Below are 23897 nucleotides of genomic sequence, written 5' to 3'. Positions count from 1 at the left end.
TCAATCCAAATCAAATGTTAGTGGAAAAACACCCGCAGTCAGGGGTGGGGGGCGGATTAAGATTCATTAAATACGCAGTCAAAGTGTTAATACATTTTTCAAACAACGGGAAGATAAACGACCTTCACTCTCTCACAGCGCACGGCGATGTCTCGCATTGTGAGCTGTAGATAGTGAGGGGGCGGACAGTGGCCACTAGTGGCAGAGATGGAAACGACAAGGTTTCCAGTTAAAACCCGGGTTCCCCCCAGAGTTAGTGTCAAAGTCTCAGAACCCCTAATTGCTCCCGATGTGCTGGCTGGTACCTTGCATGGTTTCCTCCGCCATCGGTGTGTGAATGTGTGTGTGCATGTGTGTGTGTGTGTGTGTGTGTGTGTGTGTGTGTGTGTGTGTGTGTGTGTGTGTGTGTGTGTGTGTGTGTGTGAATGGGTGAATGTAATGTCACAATCTATGCAAAGCCCCTTGGATAAAGGCGCTGTATAAATGCACCATTTACCATTTAGATGCGTGATATTCCGGTTCGCCCATAAAAAACACATTTAACCCATTTTGGGGGGGAACCCCTTTTGGTGTTAGCATTATGATATGCTTTAGCTGTTGAAAAATAGCAGATCTACAAGCTAATAGAGCGCCACCGAGTGGCGCGCTACGAGCTTGTAGGTCTGCTATTTTCTTTAAATCTAAGAACGACTGACATATAGAAACATAGCTTTCTCAGAAAACTGTCAGGATGTAGAAGACATTTTTAGAATCTGATCTCAGGTCAAAATGGGTTAAATCTGCAGTTATTTGCATGACAATAGATGGCAACTATAAAATGCCATGATCATGACTGCGTGCCCTATTATCAAAGACAGCAACACTCTCACAGTACCGACCATGTTTCATAATATTATCAAAGACAGCAACACTCTCACAGTACCGACCATGTTTCATAATATTATCAAAGACAGCAACACTCTCACAGTACCGACCATGTTTCATAATAAGCCCACGGACCCACTCGTCCTGCCTACACCGTGAACAGCCTCCTCTCTTCAACACGAGGTATGAGGAGGATTGAACAGCCTCCTCTCTTCAACACGAGGTATGAGGAGGATTTCTATCACAGGCCATCTAGGGATGTGGAGCAAAATGAAATAAAATTGGTCGAGGGCCGGACTGTGTTTCTGCTCACTGCTCTCTCTCTCTCTCACCACAGATCTGTCATGATCCGTGACCTGTTCTGTCATCCTGATGTGTTTCCCTATGTTTTGGGTTTTACTTTTGTGTACTTTTACCTTTTATTTTGTAGTCTCTAGTGTCTCTTGGTTTCCTGTGTTGCCCATGTTTACCTGCCTTGTCTAACCCTGTGATTAGTGTAGTGTTCCCCACCTGTGTCCTGTTACTCTCCCAGCCAATCCCTGAGTTGATTTGTCTGTTGTAATTCACCTGTGTCTAGTCAGTCCATGTCTATTTATATGCCCTTGTGTTTTCAGTTCTCCGTTGGTTCGTTATTATTTGTCACTGTGAGTATTCGTGATAGTACCTTGTTCCTTGACTCCTCGTTTGCCCTGTATTTCAGATCCCCTAGTTTTCCCAGTTTAGTGTTTCCCTTTGTACTACTTGTTCTGTGTTTTGACTGCCTACTCATCGGGCTTGATATAATAAATATCTTCATTTGAACTGAGCTGCCTCTGCCTCTCATCTTGCACTTGGGTCCTCCTACACTGTCTTGAATCGAACCGTGACAAGATCACAATGTCATCTGCGTGCATCAGGGGGTCCATGGGGATTCCTGTCTGACCTCCTCTGTCAGCCTGTCCGTCAACACCATGGCAAACAAGAAGGGGCTCAGACAGTACTGCAGACCCACTTCCACCTTGACCTCCTCTCTGTCCCACCCAGAGCACACCTCACTGCTGCCTTACAACGCCCTGTCTACTCTATACATGTCCTTTAACTCCTCTCTGTCCCACCCAGAGAACACCTCACTGCTGCCTTACAACGCCCTGTCTACTCTATACATGTCCTGTAACTCCTCTCTGTCCCACCCAGAGAACACCTCACTGCTGCCTTACAACGCCCTGTCTACTCTATACATGTCCTGTAACTCCTCTCTGTCCCACCCAGAGAACACCTCACTGCTGCCTTACAACGCCCTGTCTACTCTATACATGTCCTGTAACTCCTCTCTGTCCCACCCAGAGAACACCTCACTGCTGTCTTACAACGCCCTGTCGTCTACTCTATACATGTCCTGTAACTCCTCTCTGTCCCACCCAGAGAACACCTCACTGCTGTCTTACAACGTCCTGTCGTCTACTCTATACATGTCCTGTAACTCCTCTCTGTCCCACCCAGAGAACACCTCACTGCTGTCTTACAACGTCCTGTCGTCTACTCTATACATGTCCTGTAACTCCTCTCTGTCCCACCCAGAGAACACCTCACTCCTGTCTTACAACGTCCTGTCTACTCTATACATGTCCTGTAACTCCTCTCTGTCCCACCCAGAGAACACCTCACTCCTGCCTTACAACGTCCTGTCTACTCTATACATGTCCTGTAACTCCTCTCTGTCCCACCCAGAGAACACCTCACTGCTGCCTTACAACGTCCTGTCTACTCTATACATGTCCTGTAACTCCTCTCTGTCCCACCCAGAGAACACCTCACTGCTGTCTTACAACGTCCTGTCTACTCTATACATGTCCTGTAACTCCTCTCTGTCCCACCCAGAGAACACCTCACTGCTGTCTTACAACGCCCTGTCTACTCTATACATGTCCTGTAACTCCTCTCTGTCCCACCCAGAGAACACCTCACTGCTGTCTTACAACATCCAGTCTACTCTATACATGTCCTGTAACTCCTCTCTGTCCCACCCAGAGAACACCTCACTGCTGCCTTACAACGTCCTGTCGTCTACTCTATACATGTCCTGTAACTCCTCTGTCACACCCAGAGAACACCTCACTGCTGCCTTACAACGTCCTGTCGTCTACTCTATACATGTCCTGTAACTCCTCTCTGTCCCACCCAGAGAACACCTCACTGCTGCCTTACAACGTCCTGTCGTCTACTCTATACATGTCCTGTAACTCCTCTCTGTCCCACCCAGAGAACACCTCACTGCTGCCTTACAACGCCCTGTCTACTCTATACATGTCCTGTAACTCCTCTCTGTCCCACCCAGAGAACACCTCACTGCTGCCTTACAACGTCCTGTCGTCTACTCTATACATGTCCTGTAACTCCTCTCTGTCCCACCCAGAGAACACCTCACTGCTGCCTTACAACGTCCTGTCGTCTACTCTATACATGTCCTGTAACTCCTCTCTGTCCCACCCAGAGAACACCTCACTGCTGCCTTACAACGTCCTGTCGTCTACTCTATACATGTCCTGTAACTCCTCTGTCTCACCCAGAGCACACCTCACTGCTGCCTTACAGTGTTGTTTTCGTCGACTAATACTATGACGGAAAAAAAAATCCGTCATAAAATTTTCACTGACAAAAACTACATCAAAAAGTTGACTAAAACTATGACTAAATATACTGTAGATTTTGTCAACAAATAAAAAATAAAATAAATGTTAGGAAGGGCCTAGTGGACAAGAGATCCAGTATAAGTCATTTTACACTTGGTTGCATGCTGAAAATAGCCGATCTACAAGCTCACAACGCGTCGCAGCTGTGAGCTTATAGATCGGCTGATATATATATATATATATGGCTGATATATGTAAAATTACGACAGCAACAAGGCCCGCCGGTACATATTTTAGTCGACTAAATCAACAGTAGATTTAGTCGACCAAAATCTTATGATATTTACTCGACTAAAACTAGACACTAATACATCCCAGGTGACTAAAATGTGACTCAAACTAAGTGAAAACTATTCAAGAGACTATGACTAAAACTAAAATAGAAATTTGCTGCCAAAAACAGTTCCTCTCTCGGCACCCTATCATAATGATAATGCTTTCTCCAGATCTGCAAAAAGGACACAATGACTCTTTTTTTCTTATATAAAATATGAATGTCCTTATTGTCCTATTATCAATGACATCTTTAGTGCCTTGCCAATGACTTGCATGCCGACGGTTGGGAATGGCCAGGCGGCCGGGTCCAACCACGTCCCACAGAGACGCTATCCTGACACGTTTGATGTGATGCAACGGTCGGGAAAAACAGGCTGTTGGCAGCGTTTAAAACTCCGTTTAGAAAGAACGAGAAAGACTCAAGAGCTTCCCTGGCTTATTCTCCACTTGGAAAGGAATTAGCTCATAAAGACCTGAGGAACCGTATAGCTTTTAACCACTTTAACCATTATTTTAGTTTGGCACGGAGTGCCGCGCTACGAGCGTGTAGATTATTTTAATATTGTGCAAACGTGTGCAAATCTTTGAATACTGTACATATTCTTTCATAGGTATTTAACTCAAATATTTGCTTCTGGAGGTGTCCCTGGAACAACATATTTCCGGATGGGGGTCCGCGGCCAAATACAGATAATTCTGGGGGTCCTTGACATGAAAAAGTTTGAGCACAACTGACATGGAAACATAGGATTTTCAGAAAACTGTTTTAGGAGACATTTTTGAATAGAATCCGGTTTCAGGTCTAAATGGTTTAGACAACAAATTGCTTTGAAAGCTGGCACGTTATTGACTCCGACGGCGTGCTGAAATCTATCTTTAACCACTTAAACGCGAGTCTCGCTTAGCGAGGCAATCGGAGATCTGGCTCTGCCTGCTGCTGCTAGATTCAACAGTGGTGGGAAAAGTACTCAAATGTTGTACTTAAGTAAAAGTATCAATACTGCAATGTACTGTACAGTATATGTACTCCGTTATTACAAGTAAAAGTTCCATATAAACAATTTACTCAGATAAAAGTACAAAGGTATCGGCATCAAAAAAAACTTAGAGTACTAAACTAAACTAAAAGTGAAAATTTTCAAATGTATGTCAAATATTTTGAAAATAGCCGATCTAGAGGCTCACATTGTGAGCTTGTAGATCGGCTATAACGGAGCCCCGTTGACTATACTTCCAATATAAAATAAAAAAGTGTATTATTTCCAACAGTATCTGCAAACACACAAAAGGAAAAAGAAAAAAGTGGCGATACTACACACATACACGCACGCACACATGAACGCACACTGCATGCACGCTCGCACACAAACACAGACAGACGGCTAAGTCTGCATGTAAAAAAATGTCCTTGCGGTCTCACGGTGTACAGTATGTGGGACAACGCAGCGTTGCCCTGAAGACTTGAAATCAGTGAGCAGAGCCAGCATCAGGACAGACCATTCCCAAAGCCCCACGGCTTTCCACACGCTGGAATAAAACGGACACACGCGTGTGTGTGTGGATGTGGATGTGCGTGTGCGTGCGTGTGCGTGTGTGCGTGCGTGCGTGTCATTGAATTGTGTGGGTATAGTACAGGTTCATCTATTCTAAATGGAGGTTTATTGGATTTGCAACTGTAACCTCATCTGTAAATAACCATGCTAATGTCTTTGTTTCTTTGATCCCTTTTGTCTCCCTGGTTTACTCGTTGTGCCAATTAATCACTCCCCGACCCACACACTGTGAGTGTTGCTGCTGCTGTAGTGACTGACCTCCCACTGACACTGACTGGCCCACCTGCCAGTGAGGAGCCCCCACCAGGAGGACGTGCTGTTGTGTGTCCCCCCCCCACTGACTGGCCCACCTGCCAGTGAGGAGCCCCCACCGGGAGGACAAGCTGTTGTGTCCCTCCCCCCACTGACTGGCCCACCTGCCAGTGAGGAGCCCCCACCGGGAGGAGGAAGGCGGAGGGTGCACCGTGCTGGATTTGAGCACGGTGCACATTTCGACCAGTAAGGGTCCAAACGTTGTACTATTTTTTTTACCCTGGGAGCAGAGACACAGTGCAGAGACACAGTCCTGGGAGCAGAGACACAGTGCAGAGACACAGAGACACAGTCCTGGGAGCAGAGACACAGTGCAGAGACACAGAGACACAGTCCTGGGAGCAGAGACACAGTGCAGAGACACAGAGACACAGTCCTGGGAGCAGAGACACAGTGTGCGGACAACCCTTCCTTTTCAGAACATCCGGAGTCCTCCATCTATAAATACACATTTTGTCCAGAAAAGAAAATAGAGGACTGTAGAGGGCACAGGAGTAATGACAACTGGTATATGTTTTACTATAATGTTAATGTTGGTGCTTATAGACAGCTATCTCGTTAAGTAACGGAGTGTAGCTGACAGTGACACGCCTGCCTGCTCTTGCAATGATTTCTGTACAAATCAAATGTGACCAGATTTGACTGAGAGCCTTTTTTGGGGGTCTTGAGTTAATAGCACAGGCAGACTCTTCACATTATACTAGAGCATGTCAAGTGTCAGAGCTGAAATCGACAATGTAAATATGCATAAATATACATGTATACATTAGTCCGTATAAATAATGGACCTTGATATGAAAAAGGGTTGACAAATCACTGCTTTATAAACGCAACGGAGGTCTCTGTCATGCTGTGGTCGACAATTATTAGCAACGCCATCCTTGGCACTCCTCCGTGCATGGTCCGGTTTTGAAAATGAATAAATAAATAATAAATATAATAATAATGTTAATTGTGACAGGCGTGTGACACATGTGACATTAGCTCCGGCGGTCTCCAGTTAGTTATCATCTCCATGTGAATTAGCTCAGCGGGATGGCGATAACAGCAAATTAACTGTCAGAACGTTTGAAGGGAAGAGCTCAGGCCTTCATCCACTAGCTATAGCAGAATGCACTGGGGGTAAAGTAGCTAGAAGAACATTTACTCCCAGTACTGAACTTAAGTACAAGTTCGGAGTTTCCTTTTTTTTCTTTAGTGGAGTATTTCCAATTTTCTGTACTTTTAAGGTACACGGTTGTACTTTTAACTTTATTGTTATACATCTCGTGTACATACGAGTAGAACGTATTGTTTTGTTTGGCTTCCTATCAGACAATGCAGCAGCATAGAATATAACATCAAGCATCAATCACAGCAAACAAAGGGATAGAATATAAGGACTAAATACACACTACATCTCAGAGGCAAATATTGTACATTCTAATCCACTACAATTATTGGAAAACTATACATAGTTACTAGTTTCTTTGTACATTTGTATTATTGTTATTCTGAATTCTGGGAATCCTTGACGGGAAAGATATTTTTTTAATAATTAAACTGTCAGGAGGTAATATACATTTTTAGAATCTGATCTCAGGTCAGAATGGGTTAATAATTAAACTGTCAGGAGGTAATAGACATTTTTAGAATCTGATCTCAGGTCAGAATGGGTTAAGAGCGTCTGATAAATGCCTACATTATAAATTGACAGAGTGCATTTATAGTTTGGCTCCACCCCTCGTTACTGTCAGTGTTGCCAGGTCTACTTATTATAAGTAACGTTGGGATTGTTATATATATATATATATATATTATTTTTTTAAGTTGCTTGGAAATATTGGTAGTTGTGTGTTGCCGTTTTCTGGGCTTGGTTTTTCAAAGTGTATAGTTGCTTATTTGAATTCGCTGGGTTCGCTGTGCCGCGCTACGAGCTTGTAGATTTGATATTTCTGAAAAGTCGTGAAAACGCGTGCAAATGTTTTGATATATATATATATTCTTTCACAGCAAACATTTTTAACTCATATTTTTGCTTCTGGGGGCGGGGGGGTTGGCGGCCGAATACAAATTATTTTTGGAACCCATACATACTGTAGTTTGAGAACCACTGACCACGAGCGGTGAGCTGCAGCCGTGCCACGCTCGGGAATCAATTTGATTAGTAGATTTGACCCCAGTGTCAAAGCAGGGAGGCACTGGGTCCCATTTTTACAGTCTTTGGTAAATGACCCGGCCGGGGATCGAACTCCCGACCTCCCAGTTCACCAGGGCGGACACTCTAACCACAAAGGCCACCACTGAGCTGGTATAGACAAGGCCAGCCTATAAAGCACCACGACCTCCTATCCACGGAAGGAAAGGTGTGCCCGTTTTTCAGCGCTGCCCGGCATGGCCTCAGTGGAGACACTGAGGTGTCACAAGATCATATTTACAAAACGTTTTAGATGGAGAAAAAACTAAACAGAGTTGATTTCAATCGAATATTTAGACAAAGTCATGCAAGGCGGAACTTTCTCTGGACTTCACGGGCTAAGAAAATCCACTTTAAAATCTCAAAATCGGTCAGAACGGCTGCTCCGACGTCCTAGTGTTAATCGACCTCAGTCACAAAACTTTGTATTGTGTGTGTATGTCAGGCCAATAAGTCCCTGATCTGTTCTGAACGAGGCAGCATGAAAGAAGGGGCCGACCCACAGCAGAGCAGAGCTGTCAGGCTCACCCAATGGAAGGAGGGGCCGAACCACAGCAGAGCAGCGCTGTCAGGCTCACCCAATGGAAGGAGGAGGCCGACCCACAGCAGAGCAGAGCTGTCAGGCTCACCCAATGGAAGGAGGAGCCGGCCCACAGCAGAGCAGCGCTGTCAGGCTCACCCAATGGAAGGAGGGGCCGAACCACAGCAGAGCAGCGCTGTCAGGCTCACCCAATGGAAGGAGGGGCCGAACCACAGCAGAGCAGCGCTGTCAGGCTCACCCAATGGAAGCCAAACCATTCATTGTCCCACAAGTAATATTGCAATTAACAATTTAATTGTGTTTCTGTGGCACTGAACAGACGTGCAAACATATGAATAACAAAAGTGCTGTCAGTCTGTGTCTGTTTCATTCTGTGTCTGTCTCTGTCTCTGTGTCTGTATCTCTCTCTCTCTCTCTATTCAGAATCTTCAGTTCCAGCAGACAGCTGCTAAACACTCAGAGCCGCAGGGCGGAGAACACCACACACACACACACACACACACACACACACACACACACACACACACACACACACACACACACACACACACACACACACACACACACACACACACACACTATCTCTAAGCGTTACTTGTCAGCACTCAAATTTAAATTCATCGACGAGCTTCAAATGCTTGGATTCCCAACTCATGAAAAGAGAAGGGAACCCGCACACTCGTATGTTTCTATAGTTTCTGTGGATTCCCAACTCGCCTCGAGCTACTGTACATGTGATGCCGTTCCTTTACGCCGTTCCATTACGCCTGTTCCTTTACGCCGTTCCTTTACGCCGTTCCATTACGCCCTGAGGTCGAGGCAACAGAGCTTCTCACTGCGGCACAGTTGAGAAGCAGGAGTTCTGCTTCTTCTTCTTCACTCAGATGCAGAATAAATCATGGGCCTTGATATGAAAAGGGTTGAAAACCACCAGAACAACAACAGTAACAGTAACAGCTGCAGAAACATAATTAATTGCCTCCCTACAGTCGTAGTGTGACGTGTGACTATATCAATGATCACCACTGACTGTGAGGTCACAGGTCACATGTCATGATGTGACCTCCTCCTCCCGCCCCTCCTGGGAACGTCGTAGCGTTGATACGCAAAACAAAACAACAACAAAAACACTTCAGCATCTCTTCAACATGTTGCCTGGTGTTAACCCTTGGTTGTCATGGCATCGTGTTGCACGCTGCGTTGAAGTGCTCGCCGTGTGTGACACCGCATCACTCTTCACATGCATTACATCACTTATGGCGTATCGCATGGGTCTTCAACAGGGGAGAGAAATAGAGATATAGGTTGCAAAAGGGGTGAAGTGGCCCTTTAACACAATGAGCGCTTGGGATTTCTTTCAAAATAGGAGCTCGGGGTGCCACTTTTACTCTGAAAGCACAACCCCCCCCCCCCCCCCGTCCGGTCCGTACACAAACCGGGAGGCATAATGTTGCTTGCTTACCTCGCGATGATTACGATAAAGTCTCTAGTCTACGGTCGTAGAGTCCTACGGTCTGAATGTGTGAAGCACAGTATACTTGGTAACTGCACACCACTGTCAAAAACAAACGGTGCAAACACCAACCTAGACAGAGTGCAGTGTGTTGTTTCTGGGGCGGCGGTGGCTCAGCAGTAGAGTGGCTGGATGGCAACCGCAAGGTTGCCATCCAGTTCGATCCCTGTGGGCTCATCCAGAGCCAGTGTCGAAGTGTCCTTGAGCAAGACACTGAACCACTAATTGCTCGTGATGTGCTGGTTGGTGCCTTGCATGGTTTCCGCTGCCATCGGTGTATGAATGTGTGAATGTGTGAATGAATGTAATGCACAACCTATGTAAAGCGCCTTGGATGAAGGCGCTAGATAAATGCACCATTTACCATTTTCTGCAGGTCAACAGCACCACACTATACCCCAGTGGCTGATAACTGCTGCTAGAGAGGGAAATTATGCATAATATTATACAGTACACGCCTTTTGTCATGTAAAAATGGGGCAAGTTGCATACTTAATATATTATAGCGATGCTCTCATGTTGCTAGGAGACAGGACCAAACTCTGCCCTATACATATATACACCGAGGACACTTCTAAGTACACAGCAGCTTCCATTTGACTAACATTGCCGGCCGGCTTTTGGAGGTGACCACCACCCCAGCACCACCGCTCTGTTATTAGTTCTGTTTGCTCCACCACCACCCCAGCACCACCTGTTATTTATGTTCCCCATGCGGGGGTTGTTATTCTATCTCCTAAAATGTACAGCAGAGTTGAACGCCAAGATAAAATATTATATGCACACTCGTATTCTCATTCAATAATAAATATTGGTTAAATGTATTCGTAAGGTGTCTGACTGAAATTGATTAATGTGTATCTATAGCTAAATATCAATCACCAATACTACAACGTAGCTACACATCTATCATCGATGTATGTTTATCACTACTACCGGGCAAATTAACATCCTGTATCTTTTAAACTTTTTAAAATGTCATAAAGTAATGCCCTACTTCATCCTACTACAGTATCAACAAGAGCTTTGTGAATAAATAACGACTACATTTAGAACAGGTTATTATTTTTGGAAAGTAACAGTTTTGGACATTTCTACTGGACAGTAGCCTCGGAGACCGCAGGCGTTTTGTTTCACAAAACCCAACCGTGACAACATAATGAATGAATATAACAGTCTATCAGGAGTGAATATAATGAATGAATATAATGTATCAGCAGGGAAGATTGTGAATGAATAATATTCATTCACAATCTTCCCTGCTGATACATTATATTCACTGTTTATATAGATTATATTATAATCTATATAAACAGTGAATATGAATGGACAGGCTGATGGAAGCCGTGGGGGGTTATTGTGCGGGTTATTTGTGTGAAATAAGCTTTCTGTGTCTCTCTCTCTCTGTGTCTCTGTCTCCCAATTACGCTTTATTGGCATGAATGTAGTAGCTACAGTATTGCCAAAGCATGAAGTTCAACAAAAGAACCAAACAAAATAAAATAAATACAAAATATCTCTCTCTCTCTCTCTCTTTCTCTCTAAAACAGTGTGTAATTATACAGACAGGCTGGATGGAGGGGGAGGCAGAGGAGGGGGGGGGACATCCTCCGAGGCTCAGCCCTGGATCCCACAAACATGTGCACACACACACACACACACACACACACAGTCGCTGGAACTAAATGGACATTAGTATTCGGGGGCGGCTCCTGATTATTACACTCCCCATTACACAAAGATCTCACACACACAAACACACACACACACACACACACACACACACACACACAGACACAGACACACACACCGAGAGAGACCCTTCTCAGTGAGTTGTTGCATCGTTTGGTTGAGGTCTCGGTCTCAGAAGCACTTTCCCGCCGGGGCGTGTATGTATAGTGTACACACCACTCTCTGCTCTCACAGCGTCTAATGGAGGTGTTTAGCGTCACAGTGTCACTCATACCAGTGTGAGATGACAGTGAAGAGAACAACAACACCACAAATAGCTGCATAAACCAGAGGTTTTCAACCTTTTTCGTATCCCCGAACAATCAGATACATGAACACACTGATAGGAACCCCCATGCACGCACGCACACACGCAGGCAGGCACGCATACACGCACGGCCACACGGCCGCACACACGCACGCACGGGTCGCACGCACGGGTAGCACACACACACACACACACGCACCTTCACCCTGCACTGCTCGAACTGCACCTTTCAAAACTATCCCGAGTGGGACCAAAGCTTGGATTTTCTTTTTGAATTTTCGTTTTCTCACGTCATATGAAAGCAGGGAATCATAGCTTCAAATTGACATATTGGTTGTTCAGTTTGACCCGCCAGTGTTGGAGATATAGGGCTGTATTTTGCGTGTCTTAAGTACCAGGTCTTATTCATTATAGAGTAATGTCTTGCAGAGAAACAGCGAGTTGAGAAAACAGGCTTGAAAGGTTCTGTGGTCTCTATTTTATATATGTCGATTTCAGCTCTGATATTTATTTCAGACTCTGCTCTAGTATGTGAAGAAAAAGCTATGTTTCTATGTCAGTCGTTCTTCGATTTTTCAAAAATAGCAGACCTACAAGCTCGACGACCCCACCCAGTGTAGTTTTAGTCCAGTAAATATCATAAGATTTTCGACTAAATCTACAGTCGATTTAGCCGTACTGTTTTTCTCACAGTTTTCTCATTTAGTTTTCGTCAAAGGTGTAGTCGGACATTTTTCGTCTTTAGTTTTAGTCGAGGAAAACAACACTGCGACCCACTAGATGTTGAACAGTGTTAGATCACTGTTGGAGGCGATAGGCCGGAGGATGGATCAATAATCTTCATGTTACTGTGGTGGTCGATACAAAGGGATTCCCCCACAGACCAACACACTCTGTGCACAACAACAGCCCCATGGCTGGGCATTGAAAGGTTATAGTTGGAAGTGAGAAAATAAAAACACACTGCGTTGCTTTCATTTTGACAACCTGTTACGTTTTCCTTGTCACTCCGCAAACAGAAAAAACAGAAAGGTGGACGCCGAATGCAGAGGGTTCAACAAAAATATGGACTAATATTAGCATTTACTGCTTTTTCTATATAGAAATAAAATTAACATTAAGCAGAATTGAGTTCAGCTTTTTGGCCCCCGGGCCCTCCAAAACATTTTCTGTTCCTCGTTCGGCCCCTTAATTAATGGGAAGAATAATTAATTAATTAATGCCCATCAAAAGGTTTCCCCCCGCAGACCAACAACAGGCTCCGTGCACAATGAACAGCCATGTTGGAATACATGTGTGGCTCATCCTTACTTCATCCACAGGTCTTACCAATTATAGTAACTAGGAGAAAGTGTAAATAAAAAGCGTCCAGACTTTCTGTGTGGTTATTATAGCACAGTGTTATTGATGCAACAAACAATAATAGTGAACATGTACACGTAGTGAGCCATGAAGATGTTGTTTTGAGGATGCGTTTTAACCCATTTATACCTAACTTAGAATAGATTCTACTAATCATGACAGTTTTTAGAAAAACCTATTATGTTTCTATGTCAGTGGTTCTCAAATATTTTCATGTCAAGGACCCCCAGAATTATCTGTATTTGACCGCGACCACCCCATCTGAAAATATGTTGTTCCAGGGACCCCCCCCCCCCCCCCAGAAGCAAAGATTTGAGTTAAAAACGTTCGCTCTGAAATAATATATATTCAAATATTCGCGCCACATTTTCACGATTAAAAAAAAAATAGCAGACATACAAGAAAGTATGAACTTGTAGCTATTTTTCAATGGATAAAGTATAACAAATGCTTAAAACACCAAAAGGGGATCCCGCCCACAATGGGTTAATGGACATGTTGAGTCATGAAAATGAGAATTGGACTAATAGACAGTGTTAGATACAGTGATAGTGTTGCCAGTGAGCCAACATGCAGAAATATCAGCAGGCTTGACTCTATTCGACCGGAAAAAGGAATAGAGCCTTCGTTAGTATAATTGGTATAAGGTCTGTGAAGGAAACCAGGAAGATATGATATCCCCAATATGGCTGCTGTGCATGCGTGACAGAGCCCATTCAGTCCTGGTACAACACAGAGGCTGAATTATAGCCACCGACCGCCGCCCCGGGACTAATAAACATCAGAAATTATACACCGTAATGTAGTTTTGTAGTTGTTTTCAATCACAGGAGAGCTAGCGCACCTGGGCTGAACGATATAATTATCATATCATTCTACAGACTACTATGACCAAAATAATGTTCCTTGTCGTCCCTATAGAGCGTTGCAGTCCCGCCCACAATGTTTTGGGCCAAACAAAGAATTAGAAAGTAGGAAAAAAAACACTTTTTTTGTTGTTTTTCTTCTATGTAATTATTTGTTTGGTCCAAAATATTGTGTTTGTTGTCATGATTTGTCACGACTCGAGTTGGCTTTGTACGACGCTTATAAGGTCTTTAAATAAATACTTTTTGAAATGTCTATGAGGAAAAATGCATTGGGAATTATTTCCTGGGCCTGGCGTCGTCATGAAAGGGGGCGGGACTGCGACGCTCTATAGAGCGTCGCAGTGCCGGCCCCTTTCAGAACGACGAGTGGCCCAGGAAATTATTCTCCATTCATTTTTCCCATAGGCTTTTGAAAAAGTATTTATATAAAGACGGTTACGCCGCGGACAAAGCCAACTCGGATCGTGACAAATCATGACAATAATTACAATGTTTTGGGCCGATCAAATAATTAGTAAGAAGAAAAACAAAACAAATAGTGTTGTCTCCTGCCTTTATTTTCTTCTTTCAAATGATTTGATCGGCACAACACATTGTGTTCATTGTCATGATTTGTCACGGTCCGAGTTGGCTTTGTCCGCGGTGTAACAGTCTTTAAATAAATACTTTTTGAAAAGCCTATGGAGAAAATGAATGGAGAATCATTTCCTGGGACGCTCTATAAGGCAAGGTTGTAAGAAAAGATGGCAGTGAGCCTCCTCAGTCCTAAACTCGCTCCTAAACTGTAGAACCAGCTACATACGGGCGTTAGTGATGCACGGGCCGGTTTTAGGAGGATAGACAACGATTCATATTTCCCCTGTCCTTTTATAATTGTGTGTAGGCTACAATACATGAGAGAAGATTGAACGATGACTACAGTGAGTGTCCTGCCCTTTACAACATTACACGGGACATTCACATTAAGTTGACGTGCAGCACGGAGTCGGGATATCAGGATAATGAGGATACCATTGACAGCTGCGCTTGATCAAATAATAAGCAACACATGGAACAAGCTGGATGATTTCAGGAGGTGTAGAATAGACGGTACAGCAGGAGAGAGGGAGACAGAATAGGAGGGGGAGAGAATAAGGTACTGGAAAAAATAATCTCTCCTTTTTTAGTTGGGGAGGGGGGGGGGGTTGACCCACCGCGCCCGCCCCGTAATAATTGCACTGAAAACCTTGACCCGGCCGCCCGGCCGCCCCGTGGGACCTGCAGGCAACGGGCCGGCCCGCGCATCACTAGGCGTGTTCAGGCTGGCTCCAACGACCAACACTACCTTGTTTTAATGGCTGCCACAATGCAATTCCAATGGGAGTCTAGGGTGACCAGATGTCCCTCTTTGCGTGGGACCTTCATTTCCAGGGCTTTTCAGGTGTCCCACAAATTGAGACCCTGTCCCACATTGTGACTGGCAGGCATCAGTGTTCAAATGGTAAAGCTCTCATTGTCTCTTCCTGCAAGATGTGTTTACGCCTGTTAAAATAGCGTAAAAATAAAGCGTGATTTTAAAACATAATTTGAGACACCAGATTAAGTTTATAAATGATAGCCAATATAGGCCTATGGTCGAATATGACATCAAGGCATTTAATAGCAACTCAAGCAGTAAGTTGCTAACCCAGTAGGCTACTCCAGTATCGCTTGTGTGGGACAAGTGGGTCCCCCCATCCCACTTGTCCCACACAAGCGATATTTCTGTCCCTCAAATGAACAGTTTGGATCTGGTCACCTTATGGGAGTCACATGGTTTGACCAAACATTTGTGTTTGATGAGGCAGCGATCAGCAATCAAACACAAATGTGAAACCATGTGACTCCCATTGGAATTGCAGTGTATGGCAGCCATAAATCACAGACAGAGCATTCGTTATAACTGCACTGTCAGAGAGGTCAGAACAGAACAGCAAACATTATCCCCAAACAACCCCCCGTCCCCCCCTCCTCGTCGTCGTCAATGTCATGACGTCTTCAAACGAGGACTCGACCTCAACTTTTACTGATGACTTGCAAAATTCACAAGTCATTTTTTAGAGTTAGAAATGTTCGCTCTGAAAGAATATATAAAGGTTTGCGCCCCATTTTCACGATTTTTCAAAAAATAGCAGACCTACAAGCTCGTAGCGCGGCACTCGGTGCCGCGCTATGAGCTTGTAGATCTGCTATTTTTCAATAGCTAAAGCATAACATAATGGTTAAAACACCAACAGGGGTTCACGCCCCAAAATGGGGCTAAATTGAATGTGAATCCCTGTGAAACATGATTCAATTACGTTTTAACAGTTTTGACATTTAGATGTCGTTCTCATCCAGAGAGACGAGATGGGAGTGAACAGAGTAATCATGACCTCCAGTCAGCTAACAACAGGGCAAATAGCAGTGGTGGGGAAAGAAAATCACACACGTGTGAACTGAGTGGTGCAATCCCCCCCCCCCCCCCCCCCCCCCCCCTCCCTCTCTCTCTCTCTCTCTCTCATTAGAGACACAGCACTACCCCTCTCTCTGTTTCTGGCGCCCCCTACTGGTTGCGAACGCAGTGAGCACTTACTATGAGACCTAGCAGATCATGTCTGTCTGTGTGTGTCTGTCTGTCTGTCTGTGTGTGTGTGTCCCCTTTGTGCCCATATATGGAGCTACGTCCAAATATGGAGTGTGTTGCATCAATACGTCACCATGACTCAGCCATAACCATATAAGGAGTCCCCAAAGCAGCTATACGTCCAAAACCCAAATATGTACGAGCTGCGTTCGCTTCCCGCGTTTGCGCGTCTTACTGGTGGTACAAATAAGTCACATACTCGTGCTCATTTACACAGGTACACAGGTACACAGGTACGCGGACATTGCTGGTTGTAGGAGTGGTTGCACCACTCAAAAAAGTACATACAATTTTCACTTAAGTAAAAGACGAAAGTGTCAATACTGCAATATAAAAATGCTTTGTTTACAAGTAGAAGTCCGCAATTCAACATGTACTTGTACAAAAGTATGCATACAGAAGGTCCCATTTTCAAATGTATACAAATCTTTTGAAAATAGCAGATCTACTTGACTCACTGTGGTGTAGCCTACTGTACTGGCTATTTTCAAAAGGCCGAAATGAAGTGGTTAATGTATGTTGTGTAATAATAATATGAATAAGAATCTAACAATCTTTCAAACTATACTTCCACTACGTCTCGAGTCACTATGAAAATGGAAATATACCAGTAAAGTAAATGTAGCTCAAATTTGTAGTTTGTCTACATAAAAGAACTTGTGCGAAATGAGAGGTGCTCTTATTTATCATCATACTGTACATCATCATACATCACATTCCGTTCTCAGCCAATCAAATCATCACAAATGCCATCCACCCTCCCATTCTGGCCAATCAGTTTTGGCGTCCTCACTTTTATCCTCAATATGTATACATTGCTCAGCCAATCAAATCATCGCCAATGTTTGTGTTCACACAAAAACCTCAAAGCTGGGCAGAGGTCAAAGGTCACACCCATGTGTGAAGTGAGCGCTGCCTTGGTGTGTGTGTGTGTGTGTGTGTGTGTTGACCCGAATGCGACCCCAATTCAGCTGCAGCGCGCGCACACACACACACACACACACACACACACACACACACACGCACAGCAGCTGGAGTGGCACGCACCGCTCACAAATCTCATCAATACGACACTCAAAACGTCAAAGCCGATCATTTTGAGTTTTCAACTGGACACACAACACCAACGCCACCATTAAGCCCCTCCTCCAACGCCACCATTAAGCCCCTCCTCCTCACCTTGTTGTAGACGCCCCAGGACAGCTCCGTCTCGATCACCATGACGACGATGCCGAACATGCCGAAGATGAGCGCGTAGTCGCTCAGCCTCTTGCGCTTCTCGAACAGCGCCCTCCGGTGGCCCAGCTTGTAGCCGATGTTCTGGTTCTTGCGCTTGTTATTGGCGTCCTTGGACATGCTCCCCCTCGTCCCCCCGCCGCCCCCCGCCGCCAACCCCACCCCTCCTCCTCCCGCGGCGGCCGCGGCGCTCCGGGCGCTCCGGCCTCCTCCTCCTCCTCCCGCTACGGACCGTAACCCCGCCGTGGAGAGCCCGCCGCACGACGAGCCCGCCCCGAGCGGCGGCAGCGCGTGGTTCTGGTGGTAGATGGACATCTCCGAGCCCCCCAGGGGGCCGGGGTGGGAGGAGACGGCGGGCTCGCTGAGGTCGTAGGCGGGGGGGGCGGCGGGGGCGGGGGCGTGGCGGGGCAGGTACGGCGAGTCGTCCCTGGAGGAGATGATGATCTCGGGCGGCGGCGGGTTCTGGTGGAGGGGGAGGGGTCCGTGCAGCGAGGAGGACGCCGAGGCCAGCGAGGTCCCGTGGTGCCCGTTGAGTCCGGCGCCGTTGCTGCAGACGGAAGAGGCCCCGCCTCCTCCTCCGGGGGCGGAGTCCCGCGTGGTGTCGCTGCCGCTGTCCGACTCGATGAGGTTGCGGCGGGACGCGCTGAGGCGGCTCAGCGGCTTCATGACGCCGCCGCTGTACTTGCAGGAGCTCATGGCGATCTCGGTGAACGGGTTGCTGTCGCGCCGGTGCACCAGCGGGCTGGCCTGCCGGTGCTTGGAGCTCCGCCCCCCCTCGCCGCCGCGCTCCCGCTCTCTGCAGAGAATGGGGCAGAAAAAAGGGTCAAATCAGACATTTTTTCCAATCCAAAATTACCATTTGAGATTTGAGATATCCATATTGTCATTCCTCCTATAGGAGAAATGACGTCACTTTTTCCATTCATGTGTATTGGGCTTTTTTAGTTTTGGATATCCATTCCGTAACTGCATTCTGGATATCTATAATTAAATTCTTACTAGGACAAACTACCATTTCAGATATCTACAATGCAATTCTTACTAGGAGAAACTACCATTACAGATATCTAAAATTCCCAAAACATTCCAGACAACCATAATTATATTGTGTATATCCAAAAATACATTGTGACTAATACAAATTTAATTATGGATATCTGCAATTCATATTATGACTAGTACAAATGTAGTTTTGGATATCTGTAATTAGTATTATGACTAGGAACAATGCAATTACTCCTAGGAAGAACTTAATTTCTCCTAGGAAGAATGAAGTTATGAGAATATTCCTGAGACTCCCAAGATGGACCAGTGCTAGTGAAATGTTTGTGACCAGTAATGTACCCACATTTCATGCTGTACTGAGAAATGTTATGTTTAGATTCATGTGTAGACTGAGGGAATCAAATCAATGTACTAATTATGGCCTTAATCACACAGAGTGAGACAGTCTTCTCCTCATGTTTCTGGAAACACTGGAGGCAATGTTTATGTTTTTAATTGACAAGGACTGCCTGGAGGGAAAATAGCCTGTTGCGCAGCATAGGCCATCTCTGTACGTGTTGTTGTTTTGTATTTACTGTTGTGTTTTTTACATGTTGTTTGTATATGGACCCATTGTGTCTGAAATAAAGTTTTCAATCAATATGACTATCTGAAACTAAAAGCCCAATACACATGAATGGGAAAAGTGATGTAATTCCTCCTAGGAAGAACTTCATTTCTCCTAGGAGTAATGTCAGTTGTTGATAAGAGTAATGTTAATTTTGACTAGGATTCAAGAACTGAATTCAAGATATCCTGAATTACAATTTCTACTGGCAAGAATGCAGTTCTGACTAGGAGAAACATGGTTTTGGATATCTAAAACATATATTACAGATAGGAGGGTGGTTTGATTAAATGTTAAAACGTCTTGCCATACGCGTGTGTGTGTGCAGTGTGTGTGTGTGTGTGTGTGTGTGTGTAGAGAGAGCTGCACTGCGCTTTACTCCGTGCTGACAGAAAACAGCCGCAACACGTTAAAAGTACTTCGTTTGTTGTACTTACTAGAAAAGACAGAGGAGCAGCCACGCATATCCATGATAAGTTCTGAGATATACTGTTATTCATGACGGTAGCACCTGCAGCCTCTGTCTGCTATAGCTGCTGTGCTAAGATAACTATCCAAAATGCTAACCAAAACAAACTGTTGATCAGGGTTGCCACATTTCTTGAATGTGAGAAACAAGCAACCAGGTCTATATAAATGTTAATAGGCCAGATCAAAGTCAGAAATTCAGAAAAAGTCAGGAGAATTAGTCTAAAATAAGCAACTATATGGCTGACTGTCAAACTTTGTTGGCCAATGTTGTTTTAGAGCAGTGGAAGGACTACCAATATTTTAATGCAACTTTACAGATAAACAAGTCCATATAATGATTATAATGATCACACTTGGCAATATATTATATATAATTAAACTCCAAGAGCATACAAATGGAACCAAATAGACCCTGATTTTCAGAGTTAAATTAACACTGATGGTAGTGTACTCCCAGAGAATGGTATCAAATGGGGGTCTGTGGCCTAATGCATACTATAGGCTACTAGTGTGTAAACTGTGTGGTATATGCTATAGGCCCCTCTTATTTAGCTGCTACAGTATTTATTTGCTCTTTGAGTGAGAAGTAAAAAATATATATAAGCCTTGAAAAGTCATTGGTTTAAGAAAGCAGGGCTGTCTGTACTACTGTCACTTTGTACCTTTTGCATAATCATATCAGTGCAAAATCTTTGCACAATCCTCACAGAAAAGGCGTGTTTTTATTCCAGTTTTTAAAAAAATCACTATATCGGTTGCATATTGGTTATCGGTCCTTGCATCTATCGGTGACAAAATTCCATATCGGTCGGTCTCTAGTCTCTTTTTGTTACCTTTTAGGTGGTCGTAATGTTAAGGAACTTGAAAAATAACCATAACAAATGAATGAAATAATTTTGTGATAATCTTGTGAATCGTGATACAGCTTGAAAAAATATAAGAATAATGGCTTATTTTCAATTGCTCACCGCATTAAGTTTTACATTTATACATTAGATTGTTTTTGTCTCATTCCTGAGAATTGAATAGGAGAGTATATTTAAAATGTTCTCTTTGAACCTGGATTATCAGTATAGGCTCATCAGTGATTACACTGAGAGTTTATGTTATTAATTTATATAGATTTACGTTGGTCTGCTTCCACGGCAGCATCAGCAAAAATGTAATTATTGGCTCAGGAATGCAACAGAAACCAGAAGAATTTTTTTAGGGTGAAATATACTATTTCAACATGTAGTGTAAAGTTGCCCAAACGGCCAAGGCTCCAAGGCCAGTCAGGAATGCAGTTAAAGGGGTTTTTATTTCCCAAACTCCAGACAGTTTTCAGTGCAAAGGACAATTCAAATAGCTCTCTCCCTCAGGGATGTTACCTGTGTCATCATTGGCCACATCTCACTAACTAACTAGCCTGTCCCTGCAGCCTCCTTTAAATAGCAGTGGGTCCTACCACTGGGCACAGACTCAATTAGAACATTTCTTCTCAAATACTTCAATGATAATACATACTCCCATAAATAAAGCCCTTGCATAAAAGTAACCTAAACATTATCAACAATAATGCGTTACACTTAAACACGTATAGATCAGCATGAAAACTCAATGATAAATAATGACTCAAAGCATAAGAAACAGCCCTCTCCTCCTGCATAGCACTTGAGCCCTTCCTAATCAAGGGAAATGCCACCAGCAGTGCAGGAGAGAGACATCTAACAAACAAGCAGTGAACATTTAAATTCCACACCCAAGTTTAAAACAATCGTCCTTGCATCTTAAGCAGTTTGTGTATTTGTATATATAATGAGTTGCCCCCCCCCCCCCCCCCCCCGTGACACGGAGAGTATAATTTGATTTATTTTCTGTTTTTTATGCGTGCTATTTTTACAGACTGAACAAAAGTCTACAGCAGAATAATCAACGTGTTTGTTTTACTGTCTGCCATGCAGGTGTGAGAGCTCTGAACTGGATATGATGTTGATATTTTATCAGATATGTGATAATAGTGCCGGGTCGGGTTGGGGCATTTTAAAAGACATTTAACCCTCAGACAAAGCCAACAAATCATTGTGACAAATCATGACAATAAACACAACCTTTTGGGCCAATTAAATAATTAGAAAGAAGGGGAAAAAAAGGAAGGGTATAACACTTTTTGTTTTTTTTCTTTCTAATTATTTGATCGTTAAACCCAAAACATTGTGTTTAACTTTATTGTCACAAACAAGAGTTGGCTTAATTTGTCCGAGGCTTAAATGTCTTTAAATAAACACTTTTTGAAACGTCTATGGGGGGAAATGAATGGTGATTTCTCTTCTGGGCCTGTCGTCGTCATGAAAAGGGGGGCGGGAGTCGCGGGACTGCGATGCTCTCTATAGCACGGGTTCTCAAAGTGGGGTCCGGGGACCCCTAGGCGTACCTACAGTAGCAATTAGAGATAGTTAGGAACCAAATGGACCCTTATGGGTCTGTAACTCTGAGAGTGTACAAATGGAACCAAATGGACCCTAACGGGTCAATTTGGTTCCATTTGCTATTTTTGAAAAATCGAAGAGCGACTGACATATAAGACATTTTTAGAATCTGATCTCAGTTCAGAATGGAAAACTGTCAGGATGTAGAAGACAATTTTAGAATCTGATCTCAGGTCAGAATGGGTTAATAATGAAATTAAACTGTCAGGATGTAGAAGACAATTTTAGAATCTGATCTCAGGTCAGAATGGGTTAATAATGAAACTGTCAGGATGTAGAAGACATTTTTAGAATCTGATCTCAGGTCAGAATGGAAAACTGTCAGGATGTAGAAGACATTTTTAGAATCTGATCTCAGGTCAGAATGGAAAACTGTCAGGATGTAGAAGACATTTCTAGAATCTGATCTCAGGTCAGAATGGAAAACTGTCAGGATGTAGAAGACATTTCTAGAATCTGATCTCAGGTCAGAATGGAAATCTGTCAGGATGTAGAAGACATTTTTAGAATCTGATCTCAGGTCAGAATGGGTTAATAATGAAATTAAACTGTCAGGATGTAGAAGACATTTCGAGAATCTGATCTCAGGTCAGAATGGAGTTAACCCTTACCGCTCCCGCTGCGGGTCTCCCTGCACGGCCGGCGAGTGGGAGGCGTAGAAGAGGGCGGTGTAGTCCCCCCCGCTCAGGCTGTGCTGCGAGGAGCCCAGGCAGGACGACGACAGGGAGGCGGAGCCAGCCGGGTGGAGCCCGCCGCCGCCGCCGTGGTGGTGGTGGTGGTTGTTGGGGAGGATGGCGAGGGGCAGCGAGGCCAGGGGCGGCAGCATGGCGCTCGCTGTGGTCGGGAGGGACAGCCTGGGGAGGGAGGAGGAGGAGGGGGAGGGTGTGGAGGAGGAGGAGGATGGTGGTGGTGGTGGCGCCCCCGTGTGGTTGGAGGAGGGCGGCGGCGGCGGATGGGCGAGGGGCGGAGCCCCGGGCGGCGGGGGGGGAGGAGGGGGGAGGGCCGGGTAGCGCTGGTCGTCGTCGTCTGCGGAGGAGACGTGGAGCAGAGCCAGACTCAGAGAGGAGGAGGAGGAGGGAGGAGGCTCCATGGTGCTCCTGGAGGTCTGCTGGAGCGCACGCACACACGCACGCACACACACACAGGCACACGCACGCACACACGCACAAAGCACGCACACACAAAGCACACACACACATGCACGCACACATGCACGCACGCATGCACGCACACACACACACACACACACAGCACAGCGTTAGTTTATACAGGGCTGTGACATTCTATAAATCCTACAGGGGTTGTGCGTGGACTAGACTTAAATATATTTAC

General features: G+C 44.8%; 1 protein-coding gene across 1 annotated transcript in view; it reads right to left on the bottom strand.

The window, feature by feature from the left end:
- kcnn3 (potassium intermediate/small conductance calcium-activated channel, subfamily N, member 3) overlaps positions 1–23655 on the bottom strand; it is a gene marked incomplete at both ends in the record, with an annotated part of 167423 nt that extends 143768 nt beyond the window's left edge. The window contains 3 exon segments of the mRNA XM_080767326.1: positions 17958–18810; positions 23177–23419; positions 23483–23655. Coding sequence (XP_080623452.1) covers positions 17958–18810; positions 23177–23419; positions 23483–23655 — 1269 coding nt within the window.
- Between the last annotated feature and the right edge of the window lie 242 nt (positions 23656–23897).

Source organism: Protomyctophum bolini (genome assembly GCF_963924005.1).
Source record: "Protomyctophum bolini genome assembly, chromosome: 7".
Classification (NCBI taxonomy): Eukaryota; Metazoa; Chordata; class Actinopteri; order Myctophiformes; family Myctophidae; genus Protomyctophum; species Protomyctophum bolini.
This window is presented reverse-complemented; position numbering and strand designations above follow the sequence as displayed.